The sequence below is a fragment of the Balaenoptera ricei genome, chromosome 2 (genome assembly GCF_028023285.1).
Source record: "Balaenoptera ricei isolate mBalRic1 chromosome 2, mBalRic1.hap2, whole genome shotgun sequence".
In the NCBI taxonomy this organism is placed as follows: domain Eukaryota; kingdom Metazoa; phylum Chordata; class Mammalia; order Artiodactyla; family Balaenopteridae; genus Balaenoptera; species Balaenoptera ricei.
In genome coordinates, this window is record NC_082640.1 from 39,340,842 (window position 1) to 39,358,545 (window position 17,704).

The 17,704-nt window shown below is 49.4% G+C and overlaps 2 protein-coding genes across 3 annotated transcripts in view; both read right to left on the minus strand.

The window, feature by feature from the left end:
* The window catches only part of ISG20 (interferon stimulated exonuclease gene 20), a 22,984-nt gene extending 14,925 nt beyond the window's left edge, over nt 1-8,059 (minus strand). Inside the window, exon 1 of the mRNA XM_059912515.1 lies at nt 7,972-8,059. The gene's annotated coding sequence lies outside the window, so the exon portion shown is untranslated. The remainder of the gene's footprint in view (nt 1-7,971) is intronic.
* Nucleotides 2,404-13,773, minus strand: AEN (apoptosis enhancing nuclease). Of its 2 annotated transcripts, XM_059912513.1 has the most exons (4): nt 13,692-13,773; nt 7,972-8,548; nt 5,371-5,571; nt 2,404-4,781 (listed from the first exon to the last, which is right to left on the minus strand). In XM_059912513.1, exons 2-4 carry the CDS (start codon nt 8,482-8,484, stop codon nt 4,545-4,547), a joined length of 951 nt encoding a protein of 316 aa, XP_059768496.1. In that variant the 5' UTR covers nt 8,485-8,548; nt 13,692-13,773; the 3' UTR covers nt 2,404-4,544. The 2 variants fall into 2 exon arrangements, with proteins under 2 accessions (XP_059768496.1, XP_059768495.1); XM_059912512.1 differs by lacking the exon at nt 13,692-13,773 and having other exon boundaries at nt 7,972-8,567.
* Nucleotides 13,774-17,704: the final 3,931 nt, after the last annotated feature.

Below are 17,704 nucleotides of genomic sequence, written 5' to 3' on the forward strand. Positions count from 1 at the left end.
ATGGCACTTTGCTCAAGAACCTACAGTGATTTCCTGCTGTCCAAAAAAAAAATCAAACCTCAATCCCACGCAGTCCCCAAGACCCTCTTACATCTGTCCCACCTGCCTTTCCAATCTCATCTTGCACCACTATCCAATCTAAGACTCTTTTTTAGGTTTTGACCTAAATCCATGGCCTTCTGTGTATTCACATGTTGACTCCTTCAGAAGAGATCAGTCATTCCTTAATTCATTCATCACGTGCTAGGCCTTAGGGTTAGCAGGGGTATAATCAGGTCTGCGCCTTCAGGTCAAGGAGATGTACAGTCGTGCTACAAGGTCAGCCCCTCTCCCACACCTTCAATCAGCACCCCCTTCTCACCTCCTTCCCACACACTGGCTTTTTCTCTGTCCCCAGAGCCTGGGCATTTGCTGTGCCAGTCTGGAAAGCTCTTCCTCCAGGTTATCTATCCAGTTTTCTTCCTTTCCCTCAGGTCTCCCACCAAGGCCTTCCTTGGCCTCTATTTAAAACTACACCCTCATCCCCTTCCCAGGTTTCTTCTATAAGAATTGATGCCATCTGAGATACCACAAATTGTACTTGTTCACTTACTGTTCCCCCTCCCACTTACCTGGTTCGCTGTGGGGATCCCCCAGCACCTGGAACCCTGCCTGGATCACACTGAATTTTTTCAAATGTATTGTGCGCTCTGAGGTTGGACACAAGCATTGGTGAGTAACAGCCTAGGGGAGGAATCCCTGACCCCAGCCAGGGGGATGGGCTGGGGATTTCCTAGTGGGGATGCTTCCCAGGTTTAACTGGTGTCACTCATTGGCCAGACCAATCCACAAATTTCCTTGGGTCAGGAGGAAAGTGAGTCATTCAGGGCAAACCTCAGCCTTACAAGACACACGTCCTGCCAGTTGGCACCTGCAATGCCTTTGGCAGGTTCGAAGGCTGCCACTGTATGGCCTTCTCTGAACTCCCAGCACAGGACACAGGCTGAGTGGATGAATCATAACAGTGGGTCAGATACCTCTCCCTACAGGCAACCTGCCCTTTGGAATCCAGCTCAACTGTCTCCAACCTCAGCTGGTCACGTACCCCTAAAATGTGTATGTGAATTTCTAAATTATATACCACAGATGGAAACACCTCAGTCAAATATCAGCAATTTAATGTGGTTCAACTTAAAACATGTCAAACTGTGCTATGGAATACTGTTTTTTTCTTTTTTGGCTGTGTCGGGTCTTAGTTGCAGCACACGGGATCTTAGATGAGGTGTGCGGGCTCAGTAGTTGCGGCGCACGGGCTTAGTTGCCCTGCGGCATGTGGGATCTTAGTTCCCCAACCAGGGATTGAACCCGTGTCCCCTGCATTGGAAGGAGGATTCTTAACCACTGGACCACCAGAGAAGTCCCTGGGATACATTTTTAAAAACACAGACATAAAAAAGAATGAGTTAAAAATAAACTATATACCAATAAATACGTGAAAAAGATACTCAACATTACTAATCATCAGGGAAATGCAAATCAAAACCACAACAAGGTATCACCTCATACCTGTCAGGATGACTATTATCAAAAACACCACAAGTAACAAGTGTTGGTGAGGATATGGAGAAATTAGAACCCTTGTGCACTGTTGGTGGGAATGTAAAATGGTGCAGCCACTGTGTAAAACAGTATAGAGATTCCTCAAAAAAAAAGAAACACAGGGAATTCCCTGGCGGTCCAGTGGTTAGGACTTGAGCTTTCACTGCTGTGGGCCAGGGTTCAATTCCTGATCGGGGGAAACTAAGATCCTGCAAGCCACGGCGTGGCCAAAAATAAATAAACAAACACAATTACCATGGTCCAGCAATGCCACTTCTGGGTGTATACCCAAAAGAATCGAAAGCAGGGTCCTGGAGAGACATAGTAGCATTACTCACAATAACCAAGAGGGAGAAGTAACCCAAACGTCTGTTGATGTATGGATGGATGGATGAACAAAAGGTGTCATATACATCCAAATGAATTATTATTTAGCCTTAAAATGGAAGGAAATTCTGACACATACTACAACTTCAGGGACAAACTCTGAGGACATTATGTTAAGTGAAATAAGCCAGACAGAAAAAGGCAAGTACTGTAGGATTCCACTTACATGAGGTACCTAATCAAATTCATAAAAACAGAAAGAACAGTAGTTGCCAGGCGTTGGAAGGAGGAGGGAATGAGGAGCTATTGTTTAATGAGTATAGAGTTTCAGTTTTGCAAGATAATACAGTTCTGGAGACGGGTTGCACAACAATGTGAATATATTTAACACTACTTAACTCTACCCTTAAAAATGGCTAAGATGGTAAATTTTATATTGTGTATTTTATATTTAAAACCAAAAAAAGTTTTTAAAAATAAAAAAAGTGAGTACATACCTTCAAAGAGAAACAAGTTTAATAAACTTGTGCTCTATACTAGGGCAGTTATAAAATTTTCAAAAATAAACTATAGTGGGAAGCAGCTGCATAGCACAGGGAGATCAGCTCGGTGCTTTGTGACCACCTAGAGGGGTGGGATAGGGAGGATGGGAGGGAGACGCGAGAGGGAGGAGATATGGGGCTATATGTATATGTATAGCTGATTCACTTTGTTATAAAGCAGAAACTAACACACCACTGTAAAGCAATTATACTCCAATAAAGATGTTAAAAAAAATAAAAAATAAAGGAAAAAAAATAATAAACTATATAAATTCTGTAGTATTTTCTTGCTACATCCCAAAGCATCATCTTGAAAGCCGCCCACCTCAAAGGTCAAAGCACCCAGCAAGACTCAGCGCCCCAGCATCTCCACAATCCCTCCCCCAAGCCACCCTCCCACCCTAGCTGAAGAATTCAAAGAAAAGGCCGCTTTACCCACTTTTCAATTGAGTTTTTTTCCAGGTTTTACAACAAAGCTGATTTTAAACCCAGTACATCTCCCCACTGCTAGCAGCTCCATCCTTCCTCAACCCACAGACCAAAGAACCAAAGCTACTTCTCAACTGAGAGTGTGGCTTCAGCTACAGGCATTTAAGGAACCCAGAACAAAGTCCTGGAGCCAGGCCAGGTGTGGTCAGTGACTCAGCCAGCTCCCAGAACAATCTGCGGCCCTGCTTTTGCAGTTGCGTGGTTTCAGTGTCTCTCCCTTCCTGGCCCTGCTGCTTTGCTCAGGCTGACGTGAAATCCACACATCACGGGGAACCGTGAGAGCCCGGAACCTCTGAGTTGTCCTCAGAGGCCTGTGCCCCACCTGCTGGAACAGCCACGAGGACAGTCCTGTCTGGGTCAAAGCCACTCAACGCAAGGGCGTGTTCAGGTGTTACCCGGAAAGCCCAACACTGATCCTTAAAACACAGCCGCTCGCACTGACCTCGGCTTACTAGGCGCCAGGCACTGGGCCAAGCACTCAGCACTTCATCCTCCTAACAACCCTGTGAGGTAGTGGTGTCATTATCCCCATTTTACAGACAAGGGAACAGACTCAAGAGTGAAGTCACACACTTGCCTAAGTCTCAAAGCTATTGAGTGATGAGCAAAGATGGGGCTCAAAGGTTCTGTGTGACCTGAGCTCTGGGTTACCCCAATACCCCCAAACTGCCCCTTAGGAAACAAGGAAAGAGGGATAGGGGATGAATCCCGACACAGAACATTTTTAGAAATCTGGAGAAAACCCAACCACCACAGTGATTGGGGGCACCCACCCGAGTGCAACAGCTGCACAGCTGTCAATGCCCGGCCCGGCCCCAGTGGACCCGCCCTCTGCTCCCCTACAGACCCGTAGCCTTGCTCTCAATAAATAAAGATCCCTGTGGGCAATTCTGCACAGGGGTCCCAGAATTCAAACCGCTGTCTTGTTTCTCAGACTTTTGCTTAAGAGAGCCTAGCGCTGGGTGGGCAGGAGGAATGCCTGGCTTGGGTCAAAATACATATGCCAGTCTCCACCCAAAGCCTATCTGCCTTCCCTCCTCCCAGAATAGTGCCTGGTGACTTCTGGTGGTGAGCAAGTGAGGACCCAGCTCCCCACGAGCTGTGGTCTCTGCTATTCCATTGTAGCCTGGCAGCTCCTACGATGGCTACAGCCAGAGTTCCAGTTCTGAGAGAAAGGGACAAAATGACCCTTGAGTGGCCTAAACTCTGTAGCTTCAGGGCGTAGTTATTCTCCTGAAAATGACTGTGGAGGAAGAGGTAGATGGTGACAACAGGAAGAGAGCTTTACCCCAGGGCACTGGGGCGAGACAAGGGAATTCTTGAATAGGGACACCCACACCCCCCGCCCCCAAGCAGGGAGAGATCATCCCTTTAGAGAGCACAGCCTGGGGGTGGGAAGTCTGCCGGTGCATCCCCTACTCCTGCTGGGCTCTAGCAGCTAGCCCACCTGCCATTTTCATGGTGCCTATAAAGTGCCATCAGCAAAACCACAGAATCGGGGACTGTGCTGTGGGCAGATGGTCCCAACACTTTAGGCCCTGGGGGACACTGGTGGCATCCGGCCCCAGCCACTCCTGGTCCCCGCTCCCCAGTGGAGCTTCTCCTGCCTCACTCCGTTCTGCCCGGCGCCTCCCCTGTTCCTCTGCTGGCGCCCTGGGCCGGGTCCTCCGGCCAGTACTGGTCCTCCATGTACTGCTCCATGTCTGTGCTGCTGTCGGGCTCTCTGTCCTCAGGGTGAGGTTGGAGGCTGCTGGCCTCCTGCTGTTCCCACTGCACCTCCACCAGCCGGTAGAGCTCCATGGCCGTCACGGCGTCTTCCACCGACGAGTGCCCGTGCTGGCCCACCTGCGGACGAGAGCCCACGCATCACTGCCCGCAGTCCTGGTGGGGGCCCAGCGGCCCGGGCTGGGTCCTGGCCCAGAGATGCATACTCTCAGAATGCGGGTGTACAGCCTGGTACAGTGGGAAGGGCATGGGTCCTAGTCACACAGACAAACGCTAGAATCCCAGCTGTACCACAAGCCTAGTTTCTTGAAGCCCGTTTCCTCAAATAGAAAACCTGGTTAAAAATCCCTGCTTCAAAGGCTTGAGGAGCAGATGGAATTATGAATGTGAAGCACAGCAGGAGCAAGAGCGATCAGCTGCCCCTGACCGAAGGCTGCAGGAGATGGGGTTCTACATGCAAGCGTGGGGACAGAGCCAGGAACTGGGTGGGAGACAGATCTGAACAACAGCAGCCCGGGAGGGTGTGGCTGGCTGTCACAAAGTGCTGGGGAAGGAGGGCGGTGGAGAGAAAACACCCAGGGCTGTGTGGACACACGGGAGCCCCAGGACTGGGACTGGCATGCTGGAGGCACAGCCCCCGGCCTGTCCGTGGCCAGGCCAGCATGGAGGCCAGGCCCTCTCGCTCCCCCAGCCCCCCTGCACCATGCACCTGGATCTTCTTGTGCAGCAGCTGCAGGGCCAGGTCCTTGAGAGAGACGCGGGTCCGGGCGTGGAGGCTGGGCTGGCTGAGGAGGCTGGGGACATAAGTGGTGTCCCGGGTCTGGCCCCGAGGGTGGATGTACTTGAGGGCCTGGAAGTCATTGTGCAGGGCGTGCCCCACCAACACCTTGCCCTTCAGGAGCCTGAGGATCTGTGAGCAGAGGAGGAGTCGGGAAGGCCCCACTGTCAGGCGGGCACAAGACACATCCTGACACCCTGACCAGTGGGTGCGGGGACCCCTCTGGAGTGAGGCAGCGCAGAGGGGCGACCACGGGCTCCACTGTCAACCAAGTTGCCCCGAGTTTGAATCCAGACCCTCTACTCACTACTTGCTATAATCAGGGGGCCACTTAAGCTTCCCCCACACCTGCAAAACAGGAAAGCTGGCGACGGCATTGGTGGGGTGGTAGTGAGCATTAAGGGGCTCTTGGACGGGTAAGTGACCCGATACAAGCACTCTTTCCTGCCAGCACAGGCTCTTCTCTCTCAGCCCGGAAGACCTCGCCAGCCCCCCGGCACCCGCCCCCCACCAACTCCTCTCAGGCAGGTCTCACCTTACACATCAGGAGGCCTCCCCCAACGCCATCAGGACCCTACTGTTCTCTCCTTCGGGGGATTCACCACATTTTCTAAGCACACATTCAGCTCCGCGTGGCCTGTCCGGCTGCCCCCACTGTGAGCTCATGGTAACACGCAGGGACCATGTCTGCCTGGACTAGTGATGCTCTGTGACAGCTCAGCACACGGGAGGGGGTCAGGGTGAAGTCCCAGAACTGTGCCAGGCACTGGAGACGTATCACCAACGGCAGCTTGTACAGCATTAATGAACGGTCCTTATCTTCAGGATTCTGTCCCTTTGCCCCTCTGCTGTACAGGACTCCCGCTTCTCACCCTCGAAACATGCTCTCTGGCTCAGCTCTGACCACCTACACAATGCGCGCCTCTCTTTCCTGCCTCCCGCCCTCCTCAGGCCCTAGGGAGGCCACGTCCAGGGCCACGGGCATCTCCTTATCACCCGCCACCAGCCTCCCACAGCTGCCTCTGCTGGCGACACGTGGTTTATCGCTAAACTCAGCCTTCACGGCGTATGGATAAGGTGCATTTAGACTTTAGTGGTAGGGACGGGCCACACCACTCTAGTCACCACCCCCCCATAACACACACACACACACACACACACACGCCACGCGGTGGGAAGGCACCCAGCACACTCCACACTGGCTCAGAGTCCAGGCAGATCCAATGTGGTCCAGCTCTTGGCAGGCTGAGGGAAGCACGGGGGAGCTGGAGGGCTCACCACCTACCTCCCTTCCTGCTGCTTCTATTCCTGATCAACCTGCTTGATAAATAACCTTTTAGAAAGAAATCCTTAGGGTGTATCTTATGTGAAAAAGGAAGACACAAGATGACTAATATCAGTATTTCCTAAATGCACCTTATCCCAAGAATAAACCAGAAATGTTAAGTAGTTCTGCTACAACGCTTGGTTTGAAAATGCAAAATGTTCCAACACGGTTGATATATTAGGATGTGACTTGAGAATAATGCAAATTTCGCCCTTGAGAAACAGAAGGGTGAAAGTGAATGCAGAAACCTCACCTAGCTGAGCAGAGCCACTGGGGAATCCAGAAAGCGCTCAGGCCTTGCAAGCCTACCAGCCAGCGCAGTTCACCAGCGTGCTGCCTCCACCTGGCTTCCCACCTCCTGACTTCGGGTAACTCCCTCAACCCCTCCCACAGCGCGAGCCGCCACCCCCACCCCCCCCCCCCCCCGCAACACCCACTTCCCCGAGCGCTCCAGGTCTTTTCAAGGCAAAGTGCCGTACTTACGCATTTCTCAACCACTGAACCTGTGCAAAACTGTGCTCCCACTGTTATAAGGTTTCTATCTTTTTACTTTTGGGGTGTCATTAATGAAGTTTTTTGGGCATTGTGTCCCTAACCCCTTTTTCCCCATCAGCTCTGGGGTTTTTATCGTGCAAGTTTACACAGCATGACGGTTTTTAGGAACGCACACACCAGAGCCCTCCCAAGGCCTAGAGACCTGCAGGATCAGAATCTCTACGGAGGGATCTGAGGACAAGGATCCAAGATCGTTAACAAGGATTTAGGTGTTTCCTATGCTCGAGGACGTTTGGGAATTCCTGTCATGTCAGTGTGGTCCCAACACTAATTTTTTTCAAAGCAATGAAAAACTAACATTAAAAAAAAAATACCAAAACATTTAACACCTGAAGGTGACAGCACTGTGGGCCTTACAAATTTTACTCAGACACATAGTGCTTTTATAACACAAAAGAAGCCGTTTCGCATCTTACAGTTGGCGCGGCCTCTCCACAAACACTATCACGTGGGACACCCCAGCACCCCTTCCACGCAGGTAGGGCAGGATTTCTATTCACCCTTTTCTATGGAGAGGAAACCCAAATGTTTGGAGAAGTTAAGTAACTTCCCCAAGGTCTCTCGCTTCTAGTGGCTAAGTGTTGACTCAGACCCGGGGCTGCTCTTCCCAGCCCATCACACTGACCCCAAGCCCCCAGCCCTGCCCTCACCTCTTTCTGGGCCACCTGGAAGGGGATGGCCTTGCGCATGTGCTGCCTGGTGATGCCGCTCCAGCGAGTGCGGTAGTCCACGATGGGCATCTCAGGCTGGATGTACTTGTCGTAGAGGACCTCGCCGTAGTAACTCACCACGGAGCAGCGGGCCAGCTCACTCACCCGCCCTCGGGGTCCCGTGCCCACCATCTCACAGTCGATAGCCACGCACTTGCTGGGCAAGGGCCCAGCAGATTCTCTGGGGGTGGGCTTTCTGCTGCATGGGGCACCTCCAGATTCAGCCCTTGGACGCTGCCTCACACTACTGGCGGCTTCGGTGCCTGGGGAGGATCCTGGCTCCGGGGGTGTGCTCCACAACCCATGCTCCTGCAGCAAGGCCTTCCGGGCCAGGAACCGCTGGTGCTGTCGGCTCTTCCTCTTGTGTTTCCTCCGAAGCACATCCTTGGCATTCAGGCTGGCCAGGGAAGGGCACAGGCACTGGGCAGACTCTGGAGCTTCCCGGGCCACCATCCCAATCAGCTCACCGCTCAGGGCAAGGGAGGTCTGGGAGGTAATCTGCCTACGGGGCAGCAGCCTGGGGAGAGAACACATAGGGCAGAGGGGCTGAGTGAGGAGTGTCCCAGGCCAGCCCTGCCCCTCCATCCCTCTCTTCCTCCCTCCCTGCAGTGCTCTACTGCCAGGCTGCCCCAGAGCCCTACACTTTGTCTCAGCATCCCAGATGGAGTCAAGGACCTATTTCAATAATAATTGCACTCATACAATTGATACCACCTGCAAAGCCACTGTTTTAAGTACTTTACATGGAATTACTCAATCTTCCCAACAACTTGAACAAAGCATTATTATCCTCATATTACAGGTACAAAAACTGAGGCATAGAGGTTAAGTAACTTGCCCAATTAATACATAGACAAAGGCTGATGTGAACCCAGAATCCATGCTCTCAACCTCCAAGCCATAGCTTACCTCCAATACCATTAGCATCAAAACATTTTAGAGGTACGGCTATGAGAAAATAAAGGTTACAGAAACGGCATATATATGATATCTTATTTTAAAAAAACAAAAACAAAAACTTTATGAAATGTGAACGCAAGACGCACAGCAAAACCTGGAGAAAATATTTCACAGGAAACCCACAATAGTTGTATTTTTGGTATGTGTTAACTAAAATGATGTAATCTAGTAAATGACTTTCTTCTAATTCACTCATCACAACACTGTCTACAAACATTTAAATACAGTTGGACATGTAGTTTAATCACTGAAGCCTACAGGCACTGGTGTGCTGGTAAACCAGCTCAACTCTAAAAGAGAAAGAGAAAAAGCCCTGACATATAGTGCTGCAGATTCCTGTGGTACCTCCCACAAGCTCTCCATCCCTGAACGGTGGGTTGTAAAGAGATGCTGTCACACACCACTGTCATAGGAAATATTTGTTGCTCACATGGGTTTGCAAATCCCATGCAATAAGGATGGCATCTTCCCAACAGTGAAGGATGTAGCTTGGAAAACCTCATCTTGTTTGCTGTACTAAGTCAGCCAGTATGTTTTGAACACACCAGAAAACCAGCGCTTTGAAGTAGACAGAGCAGGGGCTAACTCAGCTCTGTATAAGTTACCTAACCAGAGCTTCAGGTTCTTTGCATGTAAAATGGCCCTACTACCCTTCCCGTGTGAAGAGGAAAAGGCACAATCCATGTGTGCTAGGATCTGCATATATTTTTTAAAATTATTATTCTTTATTTTTTTAAATTCTATTGAAGTATAGTTTATTTACAATGCTGTTAATTTCTGCTGTACAGCAAAGGGACTCAGTTACACGTATATATACATTCTTTTTCACAGTCTTTTCCATTATGGTTTATCACAGGATACTGAATATAGTTCCCTGTGCTATACAGTAGGACCTTGTTGTTCATCCATTCTATACATAATAGTTTGCATCTACTAATCCCAAACTCCTAATCCTTCCCTTCCCCACCCTATTATTATTAAGAATACTAACTATTAAAAAAAAAAAGAATACTAATTATTACAGTCATTTGGTTCATTAATCTGTCTTTAGTCAAGACTATATACCTTGATGTAGCCTTTAAAATCCTTACAGATGACCAATTTTAGTTGCATCTGTATTCATGAAAATGCTATTTCCTAGTACATCTGGGTAAAATTTAGCTGCTCATCCTTAACTCCTGAATCAACTATTTTTAATAGGAACAAAGGGATTTTCTGTGGAGTCAGCAGTGTCATGTCCCAAGTTTCCCTTGGTTAGTGTATATTTGGACTGTGGCCAAATCCCCATTAAACTGCATATCTGCATATATTATATGCTCCCTGCATATATATATATATATTTAAAGGACTTTATCTTTTTATTGTTTGCCTTTTATTTATTTATTTATTTTGGCTGAGCAGCATGCGGGATCTCAGTTCCCCAACCAGGGATCAAACCCCTACACCCTGCATTGGAAGCATGAAGTCTTAACCACTGGACTGCCAGAGAAGTCCCTTTTGCCTCTTTAATAATTTGCTTTTTTATTTTATTTTACTTATTTATTCATTCATTCACTCATTTTTGGTCACGCGGCTTGCGCGACCTTAGTTCCCCAACCAGGGACTGAATCCGGGCCATCCATCCACCCATCCATCCATCCATCCATTCATTTATGGCCACCCGGCTTGCGGGATCTTAGTTCCCCAACCAGGGATTGAACCCAGGCCACGGCAGTGGAAGCGCCGAGTCCTAACCACTGGACCACCGGGGAATTCCCTCCTGGCGTGTATTATATGCTCCCTTTCCCCCAGAGGTAAAGACTCCTGCTCATGGTTGGTAACCAGTTCTTCCCAGGCCAGAGCTGCCTCAGCCTGGACTCCCAACCCACAGGCCTTCCTCCTGCCTCCCTTCCCACTCACATCCCCCCTACCCTTTCTACATCCTCCAGGAAGCCCTTCTGGAACAATCCTCCGGGTTGCACAGGCCAATGTCACACTGAGGCCTCTGGGGTCCCAACTGTGGCAAGAGCTGGGCAGAGAGTTACAAAGAAAGATCCTGGACTCCAAGAGTTGAGTCTCACTGCAGAGACAGAAACGGAGCAGAAGGCGTGTGAAGGGCTGCGTGAGAAGTGCCAGGGAAGCAGGACAGGCTGAAGAGGTTAAGTCTGCGTGAACGTGGAACAGTAGTCCTCCAGGTAGAAGGGAGAGGAATCAGTGGACATGTTAGGGGCAAAGGCCTGAAAAAAGTACCCCACCTTCAGCCTGATGCCATTTGGGCGTAAGGCACAAGGTAGGGCTGGCTGGAGGAACTGCCCCTGTCCGCTTTTTACCACTCCACCTTCTGTCCGCACTCTGGGAAGCCCATCACACCCTGGTGGCTTTTCCTACCCCAAGGTGGTGTCCCTATACTGGTCTCGGCGGGTCAAGCGAGGGAGCCCCAAAGGCACCTAGGGAGGTCACTGAAAGTGACCTTCTCAGGCACAGTAGCCCTGACCCCGGACAATTACAGTCTAACTGGGGAGCAAAGAAGTTCACCCCTCTCTGCTCTGGCAGCACAATCAGAGAATTTACTGCACTCTTCAAAGTCAATAGTTACATACAGCCTACCTCAGAGCAAGCACTCTGAAGGCAGGGAGAGAGCTTTGTTTGTCTCTGTCCCTTCCCCTACAGCCAGCCCGGGACCTGGCATGGAGCGGATCCTCTCCAGAAGCTGACACCAGGCCTGCTATCTGCCAGACTGTGGGGATTACAGAGCTGGAAGTGACCACATCCTCAGGGAACTCTGGTTTGGTCGGGAGAGAGATAGTCAGAAACTTACAAGAGTGTGCTCAGGATGGGAGCAATGGACAAAGGACCCATGCCTGAGTCACCAGGCCAGGTATTTAAAAAGCAGAAGCGCTAGGTTAGAAAAACCCTGGCAGTGGAGGGGACACTTTGAAGGGTTTCAGAAAGATCCACCAGGGAGCCCGGGAAGGGAAGGGCATCCAGACTGAAAAAAACACAGAAACAAAGTCCAGGAGGCAAAGCACATACATTGTGGGAAAGCAAGGAGTTTGGTGCAGCAATTGGAAAGCAAGGAGGTAAGGGGCGAGGAGATGGGTGCGGTGTGGACAGTGAGAAAGAACTGTTCCTGGAGAGTGGTAAAAGTTTGGGCTTAATCCAGAGGTGGATGGGAACCAATCTCCCTAGAGTTCTAGCGCGAGGGGGATCACAACTGCCATATAGGAAGAGACCTGGAGAACATACGAATCTGCGCAATAGCAGCAGAGACTAAGAGAAATGGGAGGGGAGATGAACTGCCATTTGGTGATGCCTGGGCCAGGGGGAGGCACGGTGACCCATCCTGCCTCACCCTCCCTCTGCTTGCTTATCCCTTCCCCAAGAAGTCTTCTCCTTTTTAAAAGGGCTCTTAACTGTAATCACCTTCTTCATATTGACAAGTCACATATTAAGGCTGACAAATACAGAACCTCAATTTGTCTCAGCCCAGTAATGGGGAGGCCTAAGAAGACAGAGACCCACTAATAACTGACTTTTGTAGGGGAGGAGGGCCCTTTCCCTTCTCTGAGACGGCTAAGGACCCTACAGGTCAGGAGCTGAGGCCAGGACAAGGGTCAGTGGCCTCCCTAACACTGTTGGCAAGGTTTCAAAGAAGCCAGAGATTAGGATCCCCGAGAAAAAAGGTCTCTGTGGCCCTGGCCCTGTGTTGCAAGAGATAAATGCAGTTCTCTGCATGCCCTGACCTAGCTGACACGTCAGAACCAACAATTAATCATCAAGGGCACACCTTCCTCATCCTGGGCTCCCACATGGAGCTCAGGGAAGCTCAGGAGAAGTTTTGCTCAAATAAAAGTATTTCAGTGAGGCAAACAAATCTCTCTCCAGCCCAGAACCAGCACTTTGAATCAGCAGCCACCAGGCCTTTGGGCAAAGGCCCAAAGGAACCTCAAAGTCAGAATCCCCAGTGGCCTCAGGGCCACCAACCTGCTGGCTGATCAGGAAGGTGGGCAGTTCTAGACCCCGCTCTGGCCCTAAAGAGCTAGATCAACTGGACCAAGGCACTTGGTCTCCTAACTTAAAACGAGGGTTTATGAAGTCCAGCACTGAACTAGGTTAGGGGCTTCCCCAACCTAGTCTGTTTAAACGTCTGTTTAAAAGGCTGATTTCCAGGCCTACTCCCCACACCTTCGTAACTGCCATTTGGGGAAACGTGGCCTGGAATCTGTATTTCAAAGAGTGCGCGGCCCCACCCCCTTGCCAAGATACTAATAATCGCCCGAATTTGAGAAAAGCTGGCTCGATAAGATCCCCTGTGCTACTAAAAAGTTCACGAGACGAGAACAGTCAGAGGAGAGCCCTGCACTATCTCCCCCGGCGCCGGCGTTCCGAGGAGTGACGTGTGGGAGGCCTGGCCTCACCCAGGGAAGGACTGAGGCATTGGTCACTCACTGGTCGCGGCGGCCGGGCAGACGCCCACCAGGCCGAGTCCCATCGTCCAGCGCCGCCCACTCAGGCCCGAGATCCGCGAGCAGGGCGGGATGGGGGCCAGGCGGCGCCCGGGGCCAGGCCTGCACTTCGGAGAGCCCGGGAGCCGGCCCGACCCGGCCGGGCGTCCCCCGCCACAAGCCGGGGGTGGACACACCGCGCGGGGCCCTGCGGCCGGGGACACGTCGCGCCAGCCTACCCGACCCCGCGATCCCCAGCATGGTCCCCGAGATCACCTGAAAGCCCCGAGAGTCTTCTCACGCCAGCACGTGGCGTCCAGGGAACCTGCAGCTCCAACACGCCCGGGCAAGCCCTGCTCCGGCCGCCAGCCTGTTGGCTTGCTGAACCGCAGCGCCCGCCTAAGACCTCTTCTGATTGGCCGGGAGCCTGGCTCGCTGCGGGTTGGCGCTTGGGAGCGTAAGGGGCGGGGACTCCTAGAGGGGTGTGGTTTGTGCCCAAGGCTGGCCCAGCCCGCGGGAAATTTTAAAGCGGTTGGAGGGGATCGTGGCCTCCTATCGCCCACTTCTGCTCCCACTTTTGTCCAATCCATCCCGCTCCCTGGGTCGGGATGTGGGCTCCTATGAGCTCCGTGCCACTAAAGGCAGGCTGACTTACAGAGTACACACCCACATTTGCAGAATAGGAATAACCCCTACCTCCTCTGGTGTCGAGGGGTTTCGGTGAAATAATATACACGATGGCCACTAAAAAAAAGATTTTTAAGTCAGGTTTGCTCCTTCGACGCTACTTTTTCATTTATCCTTTTGCGATACTTTACTCATAAGTAATAAGTTCCTACTATGGGCTCGGCATTGGGATACACAGAATAAGAACAATCACTGGGGACTCTAGTTGCTCATGGTTTGGTGCAGTAACAGAGGTTAACAGATAACAGTGCAACGTGAATAATAAAAACAATAACAATGAGTTTGCATTTATTATGTGAGCATTAACAGTGTGCCAGGCAATACACCCCTTTAATCTGACGAACCCTTTGAGATTTGTGCTATTATTTCTGTTTTACGATGAAGGAAATAGACATTTCAAGAAATTAAGGGAAAACAGCGAGGGTGCAAACAAAGACCAACGCAGTCAGATTCCTTCTAGCTCCATTGTGCAAGCAGCAGTGGCATCGCAAATGTACCCAGAAGGCCAGGGGTACATGTTCCAAAACTTGGCTCTTTCTGACCAGGGTACAGATTTGAGGGAAGCAGGACAAAGGAGAAGGCCACTAGAGGGATAAGGCTTACCACTCAGATTCCTGAAGGCTTGGGGGAGCTGGAAGGAATTCAAGCCAGAGCTGGTTCACCAGCGGATTTGCGTTTGGGGAAGCTCACTCTGGCTGCAGTAGGAAAGGAATGGACCCGGCCTGGAGAAAGAGGCATAGGTGTTGGGGTGATTGTGGACATTCAGGTGGAATAAGATCCTGGTGGCCAGAGTGGTAGAGAGGATAAAGAGCTTGGGACAGATTCCAGAACTCCTTCAGAGGCAACATTGAGAGGACAGAGAGCAGAAGGGAAGGGGATGCCGAGCAGCTGTTTTCAGACATGGAGACTTTGTCAGAGGCAACTCCCGGGGCAAGGAGGATTTTAAGAGAGTCAGTAACCGGATCCTCGACTCCCATGGGACTAGACCTGGGAATGGACCTGGAGTCCTTGGAGTCCAGCTTCCCTCTCCCTTTTTATAACCAGCTGTCTCCCACTTTACAAAGGAAAGTCACACACACACATTCTAAATCTTGCTCTGTGGTATTACCCTGGGAAATAAAAGTAGTCTTGGGGAAGAAGAAAAATAATGATAGGGATTGAGTAGGATAATCAAATAGTCAGCTTAGAAACCCCATTAAGGGATTGTAGATAGGGAACTTCAGGAGGTTTTGGGAGACCACAGTAAGATTAATGATCACTCAAGAAAGCAGGTTTACTTAACCACAAAACCAAGCAGGCTTGCCTAGCAACAAAACCATGTGACAGAAGCACGAGACATGCCCCAAAACAATAAAACAATGGTGGCATTAGACCCACATCCTGCCCAGTGAGCTCAGTATAGAAAGGTGCTCATTGTACAGAGACCTGAAATAATTTTTAAAGTCCTGGCTTGACTATGTAGGGACAAAAAACTCCCCTGCCCAACCTGGACGAGGAGTTGATGATGGAAGCATGACGTCTACTCAAGAATGAAAAAGAAAGTGGTCTTTTCCCCCTCCCCACTTTTCCTTTGATTATAAATCTAAGTTCCCACTAAGTTCTCGGGCATGGAACCCTCTTGCCCACCCGCTTGTAAGCCTCACAAGCGTCCCATTCTAATAAATCACTTCTTATCTATCACTTTGCCTCTTGCTGAATTCTTTCTGCACTGAGACATAAAGGACCAGGCTTTTCGGAGCCCCCCCCGAAATGACACCTATCAGTTTCAGTAAGACTGTTCTAAATATGGGTTATTATTGAGGACTGGGCAAGAAACCCTTCTACAAGTCTGGTGGGTTTCTGATTCTTTGCTTTCGCTATGATCAGAGGAGGGTTTAATTATGTTGCCAGCTAATGGGTCATTAAAAAATTTTTTTGAGGCTAGATAATTATCAGGAATGAAAAGAACTGACATTGCCAGAGAAAACTGCTTCCATTTCTATCTGCTTTTTATGTGAACAATGTTTCTATCAGTGTTTACATCCATAAAAACAAAACAGAAGGCCCAACTCTTTCCCATTCTTGCAAAAAGTGATATTCATCCCCAGATTTATAAACTTAATGAAAAATAACTGGCTCCATCTATCTCCTAAAGAGACATGTTTCCAATGGCATTTCTAATTAAAACTCACTTTTTATGTGTAAAGAGGATTGCTCATATAATGAAATGCTGTATATTTATCATTTGCTCACTTGTAATAGAAATAATAGCAACAATGTCTCAATCCAGAAGGAAAAAAAAATAACACGTAGAACCTCATGGGTCACAGGACATTTTTCTAGAGTTAACAAGTTCAAATTGATATACATAATTTTGTGACATAAAAGTATGATCAGGTTCTCCAGAAAATATTGCCAAGCATGAAAATAGATTATGCTAGGATAAATCTCCATAGTGGATGTTGAATGGAAATGTAAGTTGAAGAAGAAAAAAGAATGTTGCATGTAATAAAAAACAAATCCAGATTTAGTAAGGGGAGACTTTATTTGAAAGGATTAGTGGGGTGGGTGTTTGGGAGGGGATATTTATTGCAATAGAGAAAATGCTCTGCTAGTTCTCAAGGGTAGGCAAAAAGGGTTTTCCTTTATAGGGAGGAGTAAAGGGGGCTAGAAAGAACAGGATATGGGGGTGGCAGTGACCAGATCCCAGATCCTATTAGGTTAGTAGATTAATATTAGATATGGAGATTGTTTTATCCTGAGGCCAGCCTATTCCCTGGAGGGGTCATTAAGGAGGGATTGTAAACTGGCTCTGGCTGAGGGTGAGTTCAGGGACCTAGGGGAAGAAAAGAAGCTTAACCAAAGTTTGGTTAATGAGCGTTTTATTCCAATTGATCCATGGGTCCAGCAGTTCAGCTAATCATCAATGAGGCAAAGAATGGGAATTTGGAGTGTCCGTGCCAGGACTTGTCATAGGTAAACAATGGGGGAATCCTGGAGTCTTATCAGTCATATGGGGCAGGGTGTTTCTTTGCAGTAACTAGTTTCTGGAACACAAAAGGATGGGAGAAATTTCTTCACCATTGCTGCTTTCCAGGAGCATAGGACTCAGATAAAATTTAACATTGATGGTAAGAGTTTTTTCATGTATTTTAAAAATGGTTAATGTTAGTATCAAATTGCTCTGCTATATATGTGTCCACTACATTCATTTACAGACACATTTTTTTAAAAGATGTCAATATTTACGATACATCATTTGTAACTATCACAATTTACGATAGAAAATATTATCAAGCAAAAAAGTTGAAGGTCCACAAGTATACAATATGGATGGCCCAGTACTGGCATCTTGACTGTGAATGGCAGTACCTCCAACCCCAACCTTTAGGGACTTCACCTTCCCATTCCTGAAATGAAACTATTTCCTCCTTCCACGAAGACTGGGGCTCCTCTATAACAGACCCTTTTGAGTTGGGGCTTGGGGGGGCGGGGAAGCCCATGATCCAAGCCCTGCCCCCAGGGACCCCACCCTATCCCCCCCAACCTTGTCAATCCAGAAGCACTTGAGACATCGGACTTGACCTGTGCTTTGTGCTTACAAATCATTATGCCACACTCGA

Bases quoted from the DNA above. Each gene is read 5' to 3' on its own strand.
- AEN (XM_059912512.1), bottom strand. From the start codon at position 8,565: ATGTGTTCTCTCCCCAGGCTGCTGCCCCGTAGGCAGATTACCTCCCAG. The intron at 5,572-7,971 runs GTGAGGGCAGGG...CTCTGCTCACAG, and splicing joins TCCAGGTGGCCCAGAAAGAG to ATCCTCAGGCTCCTGAAGGG. The intron at 4,782-5,370 runs GTGCATGGTGCA...TCTCGTCCGCAG, and splicing joins TGCTGCACAAGAAGATCCAG to GTGGGCCAGCACGGGCACTC.